The sequence below is a fragment of the Linepithema humile genome, chromosome 5, assembly GCF_040581485.1.
Source record: "Linepithema humile isolate Giens D197 chromosome 5, Lhum_UNIL_v1.0, whole genome shotgun sequence".
NCBI classification, from domain to species: Eukaryota; Metazoa; Arthropoda; class Insecta; order Hymenoptera; family Formicidae; genus Linepithema; species Linepithema humile.
The window spans coordinates 20,627,046-20,644,948 of NC_090132.1; the positions used below are offsets into that span (position 1 = coordinate 20,627,046).

The 17,903-nt window shown below is 33.4% G+C and overlaps 2 protein-coding genes across 10 annotated transcripts; one reads left to right on the plus strand and one right to left on the minus strand.

The window, feature by feature from the left end:
* Positions 1-826: 826 nt before the first annotated feature.
* LOC105679596 (clavesin-2-like) lies at positions 827-10,637 on the plus strand. 4 transcript variants are annotated; one of them, XM_012379720.2, is made up of 6 exons: positions 831-1,187; positions 5,341-5,535; positions 6,031-6,235; positions 6,575-6,698; positions 6,981-7,193; positions 7,516-10,637. In XM_012379720.2, the coding sequence occupies exons 2-6, from the start codon at positions 5,373-5,375 to the stop codon at positions 8,206-8,208; spliced, it is 1,398 nt and encodes a 465-aa protein (XP_012235143.1). In that variant the 5' UTR covers positions 831-1,187; positions 5,341-5,372; the 3' UTR covers positions 8,209-10,637. The 4 variants fall into 4 exon arrangements, with proteins under 4 accessions (XP_067211219.1, XP_012235143.1, XP_067211220.1 ...); XM_012379728.2 differs by lacking the exon at positions 831-1,187 and adding an exon at positions 2,843-4,092; XM_067355118.1 differs by lacking the exon at positions 6,575-6,698 and having other exon boundaries at positions 827-1,187; positions 5,341-5,531.
* Positions 9,341-17,738, minus strand: LOC105679586 (fatty-acid amide hydrolase 2). 6 transcript variants are annotated; one of them, XM_067355116.1, is made up of 10 exons: positions 17,606-17,701; positions 17,022-17,271; positions 13,721-13,926; positions 12,545-12,748; positions 12,199-12,404; positions 11,572-11,714; positions 11,321-11,499; positions 10,778-11,170; positions 10,295-10,477; positions 9,341-10,214 (listed from the first exon to the last, which is right to left on the minus strand). In XM_067355116.1, the coding sequence occupies exons 3-10, from the start codon at positions 13,892-13,894 to the stop codon at positions 10,116-10,118; spliced, it is 1,581 nt and encodes a 526-aa protein (XP_067211217.1). In that variant the 5' UTR covers positions 13,895-13,926; positions 17,022-17,271; positions 17,606-17,701; the 3' UTR covers positions 9,341-10,115. The 6 variants fall into 6 exon arrangements, with proteins under 6 accessions (XP_067211217.1, XP_012235130.1, XP_067211218.1 ...); XM_012379707.2 differs by having other exon boundaries at positions 17,360-17,697; XM_067355117.1 differs by lacking the exon at positions 17,022-17,271 and having other exon boundaries at positions 17,606-17,738.
* Between the last annotated feature and the right edge of the window lie 165 nt (positions 17,739-17,903).

Sequence of the window (17,903 nt, forward strand, 5' to 3'; positions counted from 1 at the left end):
ATAATTTTTAATATAAAAGTCGACAAAGTTCGTGTTTATAATAAACTTGAAAAAAGACTATATTTTGTTCATTTGCTTATATAACACACTATAAATGTTGTATAAAAATTTATTATTCCATAACACATACGGAAATATATTTTTATTTTTATTTTTTTATGATAATCAAATGATTATGTCTATCATACACACACAAATAAATATTTGTTTCTGCACAAAGCATTTGTAAAGACACATAAATTTGGAATTTCAGATTGAACAATTACTCCCATCTAGGTTTTTACATATGAAGCTTTTGTAACTTAAAGAGGATTTGTTTTTGATAATCGCGAAATTTTACTTATCAGAAGTCGATATGACTTTTTTAGTTTGTTTATACGTTCAAAGTTAAATGCATTGTTTTAATAAATATTAAATTAATTTATTTTCTATTTTTATTATGCAATGGTTTAAGATATAAAAGAAGAATTTTATAATTTTATATCTATTTTTTTAAAACAATTATCTTTTGTTAAACTTGATAACTCATCGATCAATTGCAATAACTTGCAGAGAAAAAATAATTAAACTAGTAAATTACATTGAACAATGCGATTAATGTACAACAAAAAACATTGCAAATTCGTCATATATTATTAGCTATTCGTTCAATCGACACTTAGTAATAATTTTGTTTTGCACAAATCATCTTGTTTAACCCATGTACACACTGCGTTAACGTGTAAATCAGTAAAGTTTGAACGTGATAATGTTTTTTTATTTATCCCGACGATGTTTATTTCAATCTGTTTATTCAGCTACTCTATTCATTCTAGTCACGGTCCTGAACATGCGGTCAGTCCGTCGCCGTATTCATCGAGCGGCGCCTCCGTATTCACGGTCATGCCGGTCGGCCATGTGTCACGTTTTCTGCGATCGTCCGCTCTCACTGTGTTCGCCATACTTCGCATCGCCAGTTTTACACCGGACGTTTCGGGTGACGTTTCCTCTCTGCGTGTTTGACGCGTGCATCGATTAAAATCTCGCTCGCGCGTAAATTCGCGAACACAATTCGCAATGACGATGCGTCCCCAATAATTGAATCATCAATTCTCGTGAGTGTGCAACCGTTCTTGATCGCCATACAATTGCCGTTCTGTGTATCTTTTACGATTCTTTAAAACTGCTCGCTTCTTGCTTCGTACAAGGTAAGGAAACCTTACGATGTTTTTCTCCAAATCTATAGCAAATGTAGTTTTTATTATTCTTGCGATTTCAGTAAGTATCGTATAAACGTCCATCACACATACAAAATGAATTTGTATAATTTTCCGTTTGTTTGTTTCTTTTAAAAACAAGTAAATTGTCGTAATATTTCTGGTGAACATAAACTTCCTTGTATGCTTGTATAATTTTTCTAAACTATTTGCAATTTAAAGCAGGCTATATGTATACAGTGTGTAAGAGTAAAACATTTTACACAAATATCAATACATTTATTGATATTTGTGTAAAACTTTCAAATATTCATGAAACACGCATACTTAATAGATGTATATTCCAAGAAAGTAATTAGACGCGAAAGTAAGCCGATGCGAAAATCGATCGAACAGCTTCGAGTCTTTATCGCTAGTTACGTGAGTAATATTACCATTTTATCGGTGCTAGTTTAACGGAGATTGCGATTTATATATTTGTAGCTCTTTCGGCATGATAACTTAGTTTGTACAACGATGCTAGGTGCGGCATGCGTTGACATTATAATTCTCTTTGTACATTTCAAACACTTATCTCAAACTTAAAAAATAAAAATGCATCAAGTTTAATATTATTTATATTATGATTGATTTACATTTGAACATCACAATCGATGAATGTAAATACCTATGTTTAAAGTATTATTCATGGGCAGCATATATATATTGTAGATTGTTTTTTTTACACGCTAATTATTAAACTTTTTATAGCAAACGTTACGATGAACTCTTACTGCGCAAGTAGAGGAAATGAGCAATTTCTTATTGCTGCCATATCGCGTTTCTACCGTTATATTACGCAACTTCTTCCTTGGAGAAATATATACGTACTGCTGCATCGCGTTCAGAGTCATGCGTTACACAAAAGAATACGAAAGCGCGTTTCAGATACAGTTAGACTTCCGTGTGAGAGAAGAAAAATGTTTACGATCGCTCATATAAAATTTATTTAGGTGAAATCCGGAATCGCAGGGGATTTTATGATAGCTTTTATTCATATTCTCTAACAATGAGTTAGGAGCGCGCTTTTGCTTCGCCTCGGCTTACCAAATTAATTGATAAAACTTATCAAGAAAGTCACTATTCGCTATTCGTGCATTTTTAGCTTCAATATTATGCTTGACAAAATTATTTCCATATAGTATTGATTACAGTCTTAACAATATGGCATTCTGATGACAGTGAAAAGATTTTGTAATTATTTGCATAGATGATATATAGCTGAGTCATACACACATGAGTAGGTATCGCATGTCTGACATAGATATTAGTGACAGAGCTTTATTTTTGAAGGAATACAAAAAACATAACCTCTGTTGTAACAATATTAATTTCTTTAAATTATGTAACATTTTTTTACATTACATGACTATTCATATTGTTTACAATTACGTAATACGTGTTGGAGTGGTAGAAAATTCTTACTTTTTTTAAGAAACTTCAAAGTTTGATCTGTGCTTAAAACCTTTGCAAAGCTGTGTTTAATACATTTTTGACGACTCTAATATAATCTACTTCATAATCTAACTAATTGTTTTATGTTTTCTATTTTATAATTGAATGAAAGAAACTAGAATAATAATCTTTAATTTGCTGACAGATACATTAAACCAAATATAAAAATGTTTATCCGGCTTAAAAAAGGCTTGTTATTGACTTTTAAAGCCTCTTTTCGTTGTCATCGCGTTATCGGTTTGTCTATCGCAAAGTTTGCATTGATGATTTTGTTTATTATCAATTATTATTGTTACAGAGATGATTGCGTTTGACAGTTTGTATTTTGACAGCTTTATTTTAACAGCTGTTTGACGAATTCAAAGTGTTTAAACGGATACAATAATACCAAAGGAAAGAACAGAAAAAAAGGCGCGCGTGTATGTTCTCTAGTACTATAAATTATAGCGTGATTATTTGATTATTTACAAAACGTTAAGACTCAAAACGTAGTTAAAGCGCGAAGTATATTTGCGTGTGTATACTGCGACAAGAAAGCGGGTAAAGATTTACCCGCTTACGAACGTCCGTTTACCTTAGATAATATTTTAGCATTGTTTATCGTGCTTCTTGTTTTTCTCATTCGCGTTTCATTTCGCTTATGCAACGTATGCAAAAGAGCACTTGTGAAAAACTGCGGCAAGCTTTTGTGTTTTGGGAACGTCCGAGGCACTGCCGTTGTTCAGCAATGAAAAGCCGGACGAGACGAACATCTGCTAATTTTCTATGCGTCTGCAAATCGATCAAAGGCTGCTAATGGCGTGCTGACGTGCGACAAATGCCAGTATGCAAATATTTTGTGCGCAATGTAGAATAACACAGTAAATTTGAAATGAGAATTCCTTTAGATTATGCGATGCGAAATTCGTCATATCATTGTCTCGCAAATTCATAACGTCTGATTGAATTAGTCGTGCGAGGATACTTATTTGGATAATTGTGTTGTAAAATATGACACGAAATTATCACAATAGTGCGGGTGCAGGCAGAATACAAAGCAGTGAGTCAGCGGCGATCGGCAACCGGCTCTGCGCTTTCCTCTCTCTTTCACTATCTCTTTCTCGTTCAGCCTTTGCGAGAGATATATCTTTCCGTCCCATTCCTTTTTTCCACTCTCGCAATATAATCCCGGTGTACTGGTTCTCCCCTCGCTCCTCGCCTCATGTTTCTCAACACTTTGACACTTTCGAATGGGTCGACGCGGCGCGTCCAGTGACTCCTCATTGCACACAGTTTGCTCGTCCGTGCAGGTGCAACGTGTCGGTTTCATTCTTTTGTGTTCTTCTGTTGTGACGATCTCAATTAGAAGTAACAGAATATCAGACAGAAGGATCTGAAGCTATCACAGGCTTTCCGATACGTCGTAAGTATACGTATCGTGATCCTTCGTCCACTTCGGTTCTCCATTTCTATCAATGATTTGTCCTTCCTTTTTGTGGGATTTTTTCTCGTTTTTTTCGCAGCAATTATCTGATTTTTCATTGTTTCCAAATTGCACGCATCGGTACGTGTCAATTGCACTGTGTTACCACACAAGGCGCATGGTCGACGTGACAAATTTTACTGCGACAAAAATAAATCTGACGTAGCGTAATGAATTGTTATACATTATGTAATATTGTTGTATGGACTCTATAGTAACGCATCTTTCCTATTAAATTTTTATTTATTTCGTATTTGACACTTCTTCATCGAAAATCATGGTTCGGTGCTACACAATTAAAAAACAAATCTGTTTAACAATTTATTGAGACAAATCGCTCGAAATATATCGTAATCCGGAATATAAGAAATGTTTATTACGCATTATGCAAGAAGCCGTTAATTCATTTATTTTATTTACCTATGAGATATTTATGTATAAAAATACGTTTCTCTAGAACCGGCTTCGCCAGTCACCTTCAGGATATCGACCGTTCAGTTTCATTCATTCACACTTTATCTTGTTAGACAACTTGTTAGACTTTCATTAGTTCTGCGTTACCTTTTCGCAAGTATCAATAATAATCGCAATTAAACGGTTTACTTCGAGATGATTTTAAAAATTAGATTTGTTATTTTTCTTCTTGTAAAAGTGAGAAAGTTTCGAGTTCTATTTTTTCATAAATCAGATTAGGTTTCGCAAAAGCAATATTTTTTATGAAGTTTTATATTACCGGCTAAATGAACGAACATTTCACTTTTGCTTATTATCAATGCCGGATTTCAGTTTCTCGAAGAATCGAGTCGACATATTGCGCGCCGATGTGTATTACTTATCTTGGAAAGTATCAAGGGATCGCAAATCGATCGCTCTCTTGCCTGTTGCAAGGTCATGCGAAACTTTCGCGAAATAATTGCTCAAACCGGTCGAAAGGACGCTCATATTACACTTTATTGTAAGGTACAAGGACGTTTTGCTATGAATCACGCTAGGGATAATGTGCCGGGCATCAGAGAGTTCAAAAAAGAAAGACGTAAAATGTGAACCTTATTACACTGTTTGTTTTTCATCACCCTTGTCAAGCATTACTCTTTAGATCCAGTTTGTATTCTAGTTCACAAGTATGAATCATGCGACTATAACGTTACAGCATTAAAAAAAATTAAGAGAAAACACTCAATGTTACAGATTATTGACATATATTCAAAAGAGGAAGCAAAATGTCCGAATATTGCGAATATATGTGGTGCGATTCCGCGCGAGGTCACAACAGCACTGCACTAGCGCGTAGCATTTATGAAGAAGGAGGCAGATTTGATAAGCGTGATAAGAAGCTGGCAATTAAGACTGTCAGAGCCATACTTCGGGAAATGCCGAATGTAGGTAAGAAATTGTATATGCAAAGTGCTTTTACACTAATTTATCGCTTTCAATGAACATTTGCAGAATTACAAAAACATCTAAACGAATTGTCTATTTTAATTCAGTGTTAATCCTTTGCGAATTTCTGATAAACATACTTTTACTCTTTTGAAAGCGTCGAGAATTTTTCGACGTATTCGTAATTTGTCGTCGGCCAAATTTTCTAAACTATTAGAATATTACATAAATAAATTGGAGTTGACACGGAATAAATTAACAATGCAAAGTATAAGTATAAATTAGACTAAAGACGCGAGAAAACGAAGAAAAACAGCTTTAATAATTCTCCATCTAATTGAAAAAGCTGCAATTAATGCGTCGGGTGTGATAAATATTAGAATGTTCCACGCGTCCTGCGTACCTTCCCGGAATATCCGCATTCGAATTGTTTCCGGTTGTGCCAATTCGTGTACCGCATTGTAATGATAACCGGTCACCATTATTTGTTGCTCCTAGACCTGAAGCATTGCACGGACGAATATATTACGCGCTTCCTGCTGGCTCGGAAGTATCGCACCGAGCAGGCGGCTGCCCTGATAGTCGCTTATCAGGCTCAAATAACACATCGCCAGGATATCTTTGGCAACCTCACCGCCCGGGATCCCGCCTTGCAACGTGCGCTTCGTGCGGGTATACCGGGTGTCCTGCCGGCGCGAGACAGGTATAAATATATGTTTACCTTGAAATAAGGAGTTAATTAACGCTCAAGAGCAACGTGAACTGTATTTATCTTTATCCCTTCCGTTGCCGTCGGCATGCACCGGAAAATGCGTGTGATTAATAAAATGTGATTAATAAAACGCCGCGTATAATTACGATAAAACTTTTCGATAATGCAACCACACGCTTACAGCACACTTAAGATAAAATATTATAAATTAATTTATAATTTAATTTTCTATTATTTTACGAATATTTAACAGATTCTTATTTGTAATAGCTGTTCAGTTATTTTATAATTTTCTATATTATTTTTTTATTTTATTATAACTCAATATAGGAAAGGCAGATGCGTGCTGATTATTTTGGCATCGCAATGGGATCCCTTAGCCGTGCCCGCATTGTCTGTTCAACGAGCTATCTTCTTAGTTCTGGAAATACTTATTCAAGATCCTCGAAACCAGGTGCAGCATTTATCATCTAATAATCGGTCGCCGTTTGAATTCCATGAAATGAGTTTACTGTCAATTCGTTATTTCGTTTTACTTTTCTACAAACAAGAAGAACTTACGTAATTTAGAAAAGTCACGACACTAATACGCTTTTAACAAAACGATTTGTAAACAGCAGTTAGTGCTATTTCATTCAACTAAATTTATACTCATTGTCGGCCTAGACTCAACGTTCCAAGCCGGGATTATTACACGCCTTGACGTTTAATAACGACCTGTGTTGCTTTTTTTCAGCAATCCGGTTTCGTCGCTGTGGTGGATTGGAGTGGGTTCTCGTTGCGGCAGGGCGGTGCACTGGGTGCAGCGGCTCTACGAAACCTAATAGCTGCTTTACGTGGGCGATTTCCTGCTCGATTCAAAGCGATACACTTCCTTTCAGCGCCACTATACGTCCAAGCGACTCTGGCTCTGGTGAAGCCATTCCTGGATGAGAAAACGCGAAATAAGGTGAGAGAGACATGAGCGACGGATGATGACATTGTAAGCATGAAGAAATTTAGAAAATACTTCTTACATGGATTATATAATTATGTTGTACAATTCATATTATTACGATGATTTTGATATTACTTATTACAATCAATATATAATAATTGATTTTTACTTTTATGTGCAATGCGATATGAAAAATATAGAATAGAATAAAAAATTTGATAAATATCGCGAATATCGACGCTTTGCGAGGCTATACATTGTCATTGCTCAGATGACTCAGATGCAGAAGATTACTGTCAAGCGCAAAAAGCCGTTATCGTTCGTTTCTTCGCAGATTTACCTGCACGGCAACAATCTCAGCACGCTTCACGAACACCTGCCGACGGACATCCTGCCGGCTGAGCTTGGCGGAACGGGACCAGCCTTCAACCCGGGATTATGGGCTGAGCCGGTCATCCACTCGGCGATGAAAGAAGCTGAGCTCGCTGCCGCCGCCAAAAAGGGAAAAGAGCAGCAGGTAGACGCGAGCGAGCAAGAACCGGCCAGCCTTCAAGATGGCTTGCAAACCACAAACGGAAACTATCGGAGGAGGAGCGACGGATCGAACATGGACAAAACATTCCTCAACAAGTCCAGCAATGCCGCGAAGCGTTCTTCCGCGAAGACGACGCAAATGGAGGTAGAATTGAATGTGATAAACGAGCGATCGAACGAGCGGAGAGAAATGGAGGGGTTTGCAAACAAAAACGATAAGGATAGCGCTAAAGAACGATTGGTACACGTCGAACGAGTTAGTGACGAAAATGCAGAAGAGAAGCGTCATTCCGACAATACAACGGACAAACACAAGGATAATACAGTTTTACTCGACGCAGAGCTCAACCTAAGTGAATTCGAAATGATTCCTAATAGGTTGGACAACGAGAACAACAAGGATAGCTTATTGGATAATAGATTAGAAAAAAAGGCTCTCATCGTTACCGGCAACAACGAAATACCGTCGGAAGAAACGAATCTCATAACGTAACGCTAATCTCCGCAGATCTAGGTATTCGTAATGTTTATTAATAGGAATCTGTCTTCTCCCGTTGCGAAGGAGTTTTTTTTTATATTATTGACATGAATCTTTAGATGTGGCTCGAATAGTTTCGTAATATCGCAATTTTGTCGGTAACAACAGATTTTCCTATAGACTGTTTTTTCTAGGCTGTAATCTGGTGCGGCGCTCTTTTTGCGGATTTCGTTTATATTGGGATATGGAAAATCGGGTTTAAAGTTTTATAGTGATCTTATTACTGCTGCTAGAAATAAATTTGATATAATGAAGAGCGCATTTAGATATTTTTATTCTTAAAACTTATTTGTGAAAGAATATTAAATATAGCGGTCAAATTAGAGTTTACAAAAAATAATGTATTCAATTTGTAATCGAATATGATCTCTTTTAATTTGACATGTTTAGCATAATTTTACAAATGTTAAATTGCATATCGGGAGTTTTGTTAGATCAACTTAATTTGATATAAGAGGCGTTATTATAAAAAGATAAGAGCTATTTGCGCTATCTTAATTATTTGTTTAATATGGGAATTAGATATTTCAGAAATTTTATCAATTGGTCGATCAAATGCTTCTTACTTACAATTAAACATGACTTTGCACTTAAATAGGATTGAGAGCTAAGAAATGAACGAGCGCGAGAGGTTTTATCCCATATGCGTGTGTGTATCACATTTACAAATATAATCTCGTAATCTTATTAGAATTATGTGCTACTTCAAAATTTCAGCTAATAGCAAAATAAGCATTTCCGATAAATGCTTTAGACATTTTATATTTACAAGTTATATAAATAATTTTGGCAAACTCGAGTAGTATATCTTAAATAAATATTGAAATTTGTTCTTCCAATAATTATGTTTTTATTAGTAAATTTTTTCATATTTGCATTATATATATATGCTATAATAAATTATTTATGAAAATTAGAAAATCAAAAACTTGATAAAATATTAATATACACTGTATGTAAGTGTACCATGGTTTTAATGATGTGATATAATGTACTTATATACAATGATAATATTTCAATTGTGGCGATTATATTTTTCATTTACGTTTTATATTATATATGAGGAATATAATTATATGTGAGGAAATAATATAATATACAAATTTATTTTTCGGTAGATAAAATATATGTATAAATTCTCAACATTAATACATCTTAAATAACATTGAATATCTTATCACATATTACCAGAAGCACCCTGCTACCATCTGATTTTATATCACGTATGAAAATAGAAAATTCTATGTAGAAGTTTATGAGGTATACAAATACTGCTATGTAATAATATACTTGAAAAATTATGTTATTTATATACAAATCTAACGTTTAAAAAAATCGAATTTCCGTTCTTTTCTTTTAAGAACAAATTAACATAGTGATACTTTTATTTTTTATCAAATTAGACAAAATACTGTCTTAATATATAGCACGATTGGATATACATGCTACATATGATCATTATTATTTCAAGGAATCCTAATAAATAATTGGTCACAATGATTACGAAAGAAAATACATTATTTTCTTTAAATAATACAAATATTTTCTTAAAACTTCATAAATGCAATATGTACGTAATGACATAACAAAGTAATCGTACATAAACGTACTATAAAATTGTGTCATAAAACTTACGGAATATAAATATTGTAAGAAATTATATTTTGTTTTAAATGCACGCATGTGTTACACATCTCTCTGTATATAAGTTTGTACTTTATCGCGATAATGTGTTCGCGTATATGAAAATCGATATAAATAGTATAATGTTTCATAAGAGAAAGATGGCAGGGTTCATTCAGTAAGATGAAATTTTATGCGTATTTATCATTCATTGAATTATTGTCTATATGATGTACCGATTAAGCCACTATTGTCGGAGGTACCCAACCTCCGAAACCTCGTTCCAATTCCTCAGCAACAGCAAGTGTTAAACGATCTTGATGGAGTCCTGCTACAACCTGATTAAAATTTAGATTCGAATTATTATTCAGAGTACGAGTGGATTTTTCGTAAAACGATATCGTACACAAATACTTACTTGTATACCAATGGGAAGCCCTTGCTTATTTAAACCTAACGGACAAGCTGTAGCCGGTAGGCCTAACACATTAATGATGCCGGTATAGGAAAAGTTAAACGGTTTACACATTGGTTCATAGTGCATTGGAGCTGCAGTTGGATGCGTGGGATACAAAAACACACCATTTTCTCCCAAAATATCCTGATAAACATAACAAGTATATATAGCAATGATATTCGAAACATATAACAGGGCCAAGGAAAACTCGTTTATTTTATAGCCGACATTAATACCGATTAATATGCGAAAAATGCCGATAAAGATCCGTTTTGAGGAGAATATATGATTGTGATAAATTCAATTTGTGTTTCGTTCCTTTGGTTTTATTTCCGTACAAATCAGTCTTGATCACAAAATAAACGAAGTAAAAAGTTTTTCTTGCCCCATCCTTATCTTAATATTTTTATATAACATATTCATTAAAAAATACGGCAATCGTACCCTAAATTCTTGATAGAGATCTTTGCTTTGTTGAATGAGTCGACCGTGTTCTTCGTTTCCGTACTTTATTGCGCTCAATTTTTCAAACGTGGCAGTGAAAAGAGCGACCAAAGTGTGATTACTCATAAATAATAACCACTTAATGAATTCCCACCAAATAGTAATGTGACCCTTCCTATTGGTTAGCTCGTACGAAAAGTCTTTGTCATCCTTGCAGGCCATATTTGCAAGCCAGAGAGCCATGCTCTTTTTCAATTTTTTTACGTTTACTTTTGTGGCTTTAATCTTGTGCGCTTTCTCGAAATAGTTTACTATTCTTCTCATGGCGTCTTTTATTTCTGGATCCACCGGCGAAATCAGGTACTGACCGCCATCGTCTTCCATATAAAAAATCTATATTTGCATAGAAATATTGTTTCATATTTATTACATGACAAATTAATCCCACTTTTTTGCTGCAAAGGCATGCATGTGCAAAGTAACACTAGACTAGAGGAAAAACTAATAAAGTACTTTTTACGATAGCTTTTTACGTCAGCTTACCTTGATTTGAGAAATATCCACTTTTTGATCCAGCTTTAATAAATCGGCATTTTTGTCTGCTAGAATCTTAAGAGTCAACGTCAAATCTTGCGCGTATCTACACATTGGTCCAATAGCAAGTAATTGATCTTGATCATCGCTCTGCGCACTAGGGTATTGACCATCGTTTGAGACTATTCCTGTAATAAAAGTATGACGTTGTCAATAATGAAAAAAAACCGTGTACATCAACCGAATTCAATTTTTCTTACCTTTAGTTGGTTTGTGACCAAAAATTCCATTGAAGAATGACGGCATACGAATAGAGCCGCCAATATCAGAACCGATTCCAAGCGGTGACCCAGCTGCTGCTTGTATACAACCTTCACCACCAGAAGAACCACCTACGATATGTCTGAAAATAGATATTGAATGAGTGTAATGGTTTTGATGGATTAAATTTCTTGTCTCACAATTTTATATGCTTAAATTCAAGTGATGATTCAAGAGATAAACAAATTGCACTATATTACTGTCTATAGAAAGTAAGCCAAAAAACAACTTTCCATCCTATTTATAACCGATAGCACAAACTACCAAAACAGATCAATTTTGTTTCCAAAAGGAATGTACGATTGTAATAAATTCAATGAAAAACAAAATGGATATTTCGATATTTTGATAACAATACTAATAATAGAAAATTTAATTTCCTATTATTATTAGTTTAAATTAAATTTAATTATAACTATAATTAAAATTATATTATTTTATATAATTCACGCACTATTCTCGACGATTTTTGATAGTTAAAATTTCAATAAATAATTGGATTTTCAGTAAAAAAAATTGTAATTTAACATATAGCATTATGTTGAAGACGATGTAATATATCGTACCTCGTATTGTAGGGATTCTTCGTGGTGCCGAACAAACAATTAGTGCTTTCCCACCACATTGCCAATTCTGAAACATTTGTTAATGCCAGAGGTATGGCTCCAGCTGACCTCATTAATTTTACTACTTCTGCGTCTTTCTCAGCGACAGTGTTCTTACGTACGACTAAACCAGCCGTTTGATACATGTTGGCAACACCGATACAGTCCTGCAATATGATAATTAAAGCGATATCTTTTAAATTATAATCACATAATTTCCTTAATAGCCAACGATAAGCGAAAACGTAATTGCTACTTGTTCTACCATGGCTAATAGAACTAACAAATGGTGAGAATGAAAAATTACCTTGGTCGTGAAGGGTACACCAAACAATGGTTTCTCTTTGGCCAGAAACTCCGCGGACGGAGCGTCCTGAGATTTCAAGAGTTGGTCGCATTTTCTCGCGTCTTTAAGCGCTTCCTCGAAACGTTCTTCAGTTATACAGTTGAGTATCGGTTGAATTTCTTTTATTCTTTCTATATACGAAGACACCACATCCTCCGAAGTTAACTGTGAATAATGAGCGGTTGATTAATATAGCGGTGAATGATAAGCCGATTTACAATTCGACTTTACAAGTGGATATAAGCGGATGTGGCATGTAAATAACACTGGTCACAGGAAAAATAAACTTTTTCTTGTCACAAGAACTTAAGTGAGTGAATCTAATAATACTTTTTACGCTGAAATCAAATATGTTTTTCTTTATCAGGCAAAATTATAAATACATGATTTTAGTTTGACAAAATTGAGTACTTAGTGTATGCTACTTTATTTAAAAAGTCGATGATTTTGTAGCATATTTCGCTCGTGACATATGCTATAAAATCATCGACTTTTTAAATAAAGTAGCATACACTAAGTACTCTTACTTCTTTGTCCAATAATCAATCAGTCAGCATATTAAGATTCCACAAGATTGCGCAACGTATTTCAACATGTCAGAATACGTATTTTAGCTTGCAATCTGTTTTTGTTTACTGAAGAATGAGAGTACATGTCTGCTGTTATAACATTGAGTGTTTAATATTCATACGTTCACAATAAATAAAGATCATTAGTATAGAAAATACTAAAAACGCTGAAATTGTAATATCAGAAATAACTGTCACAGAAAAACTGTGGGTGATAGATCAAATCTGATTGCATATTTGAATTCAGCGTAAAAATATACGTTAAAGATACCGTTAGTTTTCTTGTGACAAAAATCATGTTGATCAATTAAGATGGTATATGTTTAAGACACTTTCACCTTATTGTAAATTTAATTTTTATACGAATCATTGTTGTTTTTTATTTATGGTCAGATAAGATTTGCAATGTTACAAAGTGCATTTTATTATATATAAGATAATGAATCAAAACAAGAAATTATAAGATTGCAAGATCGAGTGGATAACTTGAAACTTATCAGAAATGAGTCGTTTATACGATACTTATCAAACATTCAACAGATTTAGAGTTGATGATAAGAAAACTTACTTGTCTGTTTCGAATTTTTAATGCTAAAGTGGTTGCGCTGTGCAAGAGCGTTAAATCTTTAATTGCTGGTTGAGATTGAGCTGGCCCGCTGATGAAGGCAACTAATAGCAATATTCCTCTTACGATTAGCTCTAGAAGACGATGAAGCACGTTCAGAATTTTTCTCGCTTGCATCTTGCCTTGTTTGTTTTTCAATCGACATCCACCTATGAAATAAATTAATGTTAAATACAATTTTACGTTAAAAATTGCTTTTCTGTTCAATTTAATTATCAGATATTAATATAAGACTCGTCACAGATTACCTCCAAATTTCATTAAAAAGATAAATTTTTATCCGTCAATGTATACTTAGTTACAATCCATTCAATGTATCTAATAGCATCAGTGCAAAATCAAAGTAAAAGTATATTTTAATAGTTACATGAAAGTAGATTTTACTATATCAATCGGAATTTGTAAATGCGTTGAATGTCTAAAATGTCAAAAGAAATGTACGTTTCAATCATCATCGATTTTATAAAGAAATTGGCAATTTCGTATTTTTGAGTTATTGATGCTATAATATGCAATTTGAGTTATTGATGCAATTCAATATCGTACTTTGAACACAGTAATCATGGATTATTCAACAGTTTTCATATGCATGTTCGATAATTTATTGCAACGTAATATAAACACCATTTTGCAAAATTAATTGGTTTTTATGTAAATATCATACCGCTTTCTTTACATGAGAATTATATCCTTATATCAATTACATATTCGTGTTTTTACACCATAAATGTATCAACATATAATGATGTTTTTGAAGAAGGAACTTATTACTATGCAAGATGGAATTGACAAATAGTATAATAAAGCAGGTGATAAGATAAATTACTTAAATACTGTGTAATGAGTTAAAAAGAATATACTATCGTCACGTATTCAGCTATAAACATGAATAAAAGAAAAAAAAAGAAAAATTCGGAGATTATGTACAGAAAAAGATGCGATTTATTATTAATTTGTTTTACAATATAATTAGATTTTAAAATAATATCTATTATTTTAATAAGAGATAAGTGATATTCAAAATTTGATTTTTCTACGTTACATTTATACTGTACAAAATTATGAGAAAACAAACTGTTCGATTAAAATACAAAATTTCTTGATTTAGTAGAATTTACATGTTTGAACAAGAAAAAAAATTGAAACGCGATTAAATACGCTTAATTGCAAAAACTCAGTATTTATTAAAACATAATTGCATGAAATGTTTTCTTCCGCATTTCCGTTTTTTCTCATTGGATAATACGTCATAAACGTGTGGATTATTATGCGCAACTGCCTAGTCTTCGCAAACGCGTTACGTCGATGATCTAACTGACACGACAATAAATAAGAGCTCGTAATAGATAAGTAACGTAATGCAAATCTCATTGTATGGAAAATTGCATCAATGCTCCCAACTAGATCAGTTCCAGAATGAGGAGTCTAGAATAGCGCACGCTTACGTTATCGCAGTGGACAACTATTAATAATACAATTACGAAATTACGTGTCAAGGCTGACGGAACAATACATGTCTGAAGCTAAACAGCTTTGGAAATGATTAAATTAACAGAACGGTCATACACATTTGTGCGTAATCAAATTTCATAAATTTGATAATATATATATATATAAACAATTACGAACAAAACGTTAATTACAGCAGTGTTGAATTGAAAAGTAAAAGCATTAAGAAATTAAGACTTAAAAATGTACATTATAAATTGAACTTTAAAGATAAAAATGGTGAAGGTTGTAAATTTGTCTCAATGCACATTTAGAAAAATTAAACTGATTTAGTTTTTTGTTTTATTTCGAATAATTATATAAAAGATATTGATGAATTGTACGTTACGTATCGTGCATCTGATTACATATTATAGGCAGTTCGACACACATGAAATGTCTGTCGGCGATGCAAGGTTATTCTGTGTAATCATTCATACAGATAAATGTACAGTATGTTTATAGCGTTACTACACAGCAGGAATGAAAGATAACATAATATTAAGATAACATAATTGAAATGTAATATTAGAGCAAACGAGTAAGATGTAAGATATCCTATTTCATACGTTTCGAATACAAGTGTCTTGCTCATTAATGTATTGTAATAATGGATATTAACTTGATATATATTTGTGAATAAAAATGTCCAAATTATTATATTTATATTAATTTATTGTGTATTTTTATTAATTTAATACTCTTGCAATTACGCTTAAAATCTTTATTATATAATAATATAATTCACTTTAACTGCATCTTCTTTCGCGATTATAAATATTTGAAATGTTTAATTGTTGATGTATGTTACATCTACAAAAAAACAGAAAATTATTTAATGTATTTGCAAACAACAACTCTATTTAAATAAGATTGCCTAAACGATTTCTACTAGCATTCATGGAAGCATGAATTATTTATACTTGTTACATCACACTTTAAAATAAATTCCTGAAAGCAAAAAGTGAACAAGAGCAAAACTTACAAATAATTATACATGTAAAAACATCATTAAAAATTTTAATCACATTACTATTTTTTCTATTATATAAGATTGTCAATAAAACTATTAAGAAGAACATACGTATTTCTAATTCAATAACATTCAATCAGATTGTATGCTTTGCGTAATTTTGTTTCAAATTAGATTGTTATTACATTTTATTCACTTTACGCAGTTTCTTGATATTTTATATTTTATGATAATTTACTATTCGTTCAAGGTAGCGTAAAAATATAAAATATATCAAGCAACTGCATAAAGTGAATAAAATGCAATGACGCAATGGAATATATATGCATTTAAAAAACAAATAATTAAAAATTTATCTTATTAAAAAGAAAAACAGTGAATTAATAATTAGAATTGCTCAAAACTAACAATTTAATGAAGACGAATTAAAAAAAATAAAGTGTGCTGAGAAAACAAAACCCATCATAATAATACATGAGCACAAAAAGTGTCATACATACGTAATTTAATGCCAGATAACTTCATTTTTTCACCCAATTCAGAAATATGTATTTATATCGTGGCGTACTGAGAATCTAATCGATTACAGGAATTCTGCCGGCCGGAAAGAACTCTAATTTATAGCTATATGTCAGCCGCTGACATTCACCTAATTTGATGCACTCGCGTGATAATTCTAGCGAGATTATTTTGCGAAAGTATGAAGAAGCAATCATTCATTTACTTATCTGGCTTACTTATTTACTTAATTGTGAAAAATTCTCATACGCTCAGGACGATTACCTAAAAAAATTCTGCCAACCGGAAATTCCTGTTTCAGCGATGATGATGTTATTTATAATTCAGAATCGTTTGCGTGACACTTGCGATTCTCACGAGATGATTATTCCACTCGAAATATTTACGAATGATAATTCATTGGACATAAATCTTTGAAACTATCTTGTGCATTCCGAGTCTCGATTCTATCGTACCGTTAACGTCCGCGTAACGCTCGAAGATAAACCGCGGAAACACCGATCGACTGATCTGACTGAAATTGCACAAACGGTGATTCGGCGAGCCACGATCAGTCAGCACGACGATAGAGAGAAACAGAAAAAGAGGGAGAGAGAAATAACCTATTCCTCAGTGGGGCAGATGAGCGACAGCCAACGACTCACTGATGAGCGAGCGATTTAAACCGGCAATCATCACGAGACAATATTACGAGATAATTCTGTTACACTCCTCTCTATCTATCCTCTTCTTTAACGGCAAATGCAATTTTTTTCGAGAACCGGATGTTAATTGCCGCCACGATCGCGACTCGCCTTTCTCAAAAGCGACGCGCAGTTTACCGACACCACTACGAAGAACCCACCCACCATCCACTGTATATAGCGCGCTTCGCTCCGATCACGTTCCAACTCTCGCTCCACACCGCTCTGAACTGTCGCGTATCCAAGTTACAGCGAGCCTGCGTGCGACGCGAATATCGAAACGAGCGGACATGAATCGCAGGAGCGGTCTTGGATCTTTTGAACCCCGTTGCTTGACTTTACGTACAAAATATCTAAAATGCAAGAAGACGGACATTCTTGAAATCGATTTGCATTTATTGATATATAGACGTAAGAGTTTGGGAATTTACATATTCACAGATCGACATAACAAATCTGTATT

Coding starts and splice junctions, on each gene's coding strand:
- LOC105679596 (XM_012379720.2), top strand. CDS start 5,373: ATGTCCGAATATTGCGAATATATGTGGTGCGATTCCGCGCGAGGTCAC. Junction 6,236..6,574: donor GTCCTGCCGGCGCGAGACAG/GTATAAATATAT, acceptor AACTCAATATAG/GAAAGGCAGATGCGTGCTGA. Junction 7,194..7,515: donor ATGAGAAAACGCGAAATAAG/GTGAGAGAGACA, acceptor GTTTCTTCGCAG/ATTTACCTGCACGGCAACAA.
- LOC105679586 (XM_012379688.2), bottom strand. CDS start 16,763: ATGAAGTTATCTGGCATTAAATTAC. Junction 12,405..12,544: donor GTGTACCCTTCACGACCAAG/GTAATTTTTCAT, acceptor ATCATATTGCAG/GACTGTATCGGTGTTGCCAA. Junction 11,500..11,571: donor TGGTCACAAACCAACTAAAG/GTAAGAAAAATT, acceptor CTTTTATTACAG/GAATAGTCTCAAACGATGGT.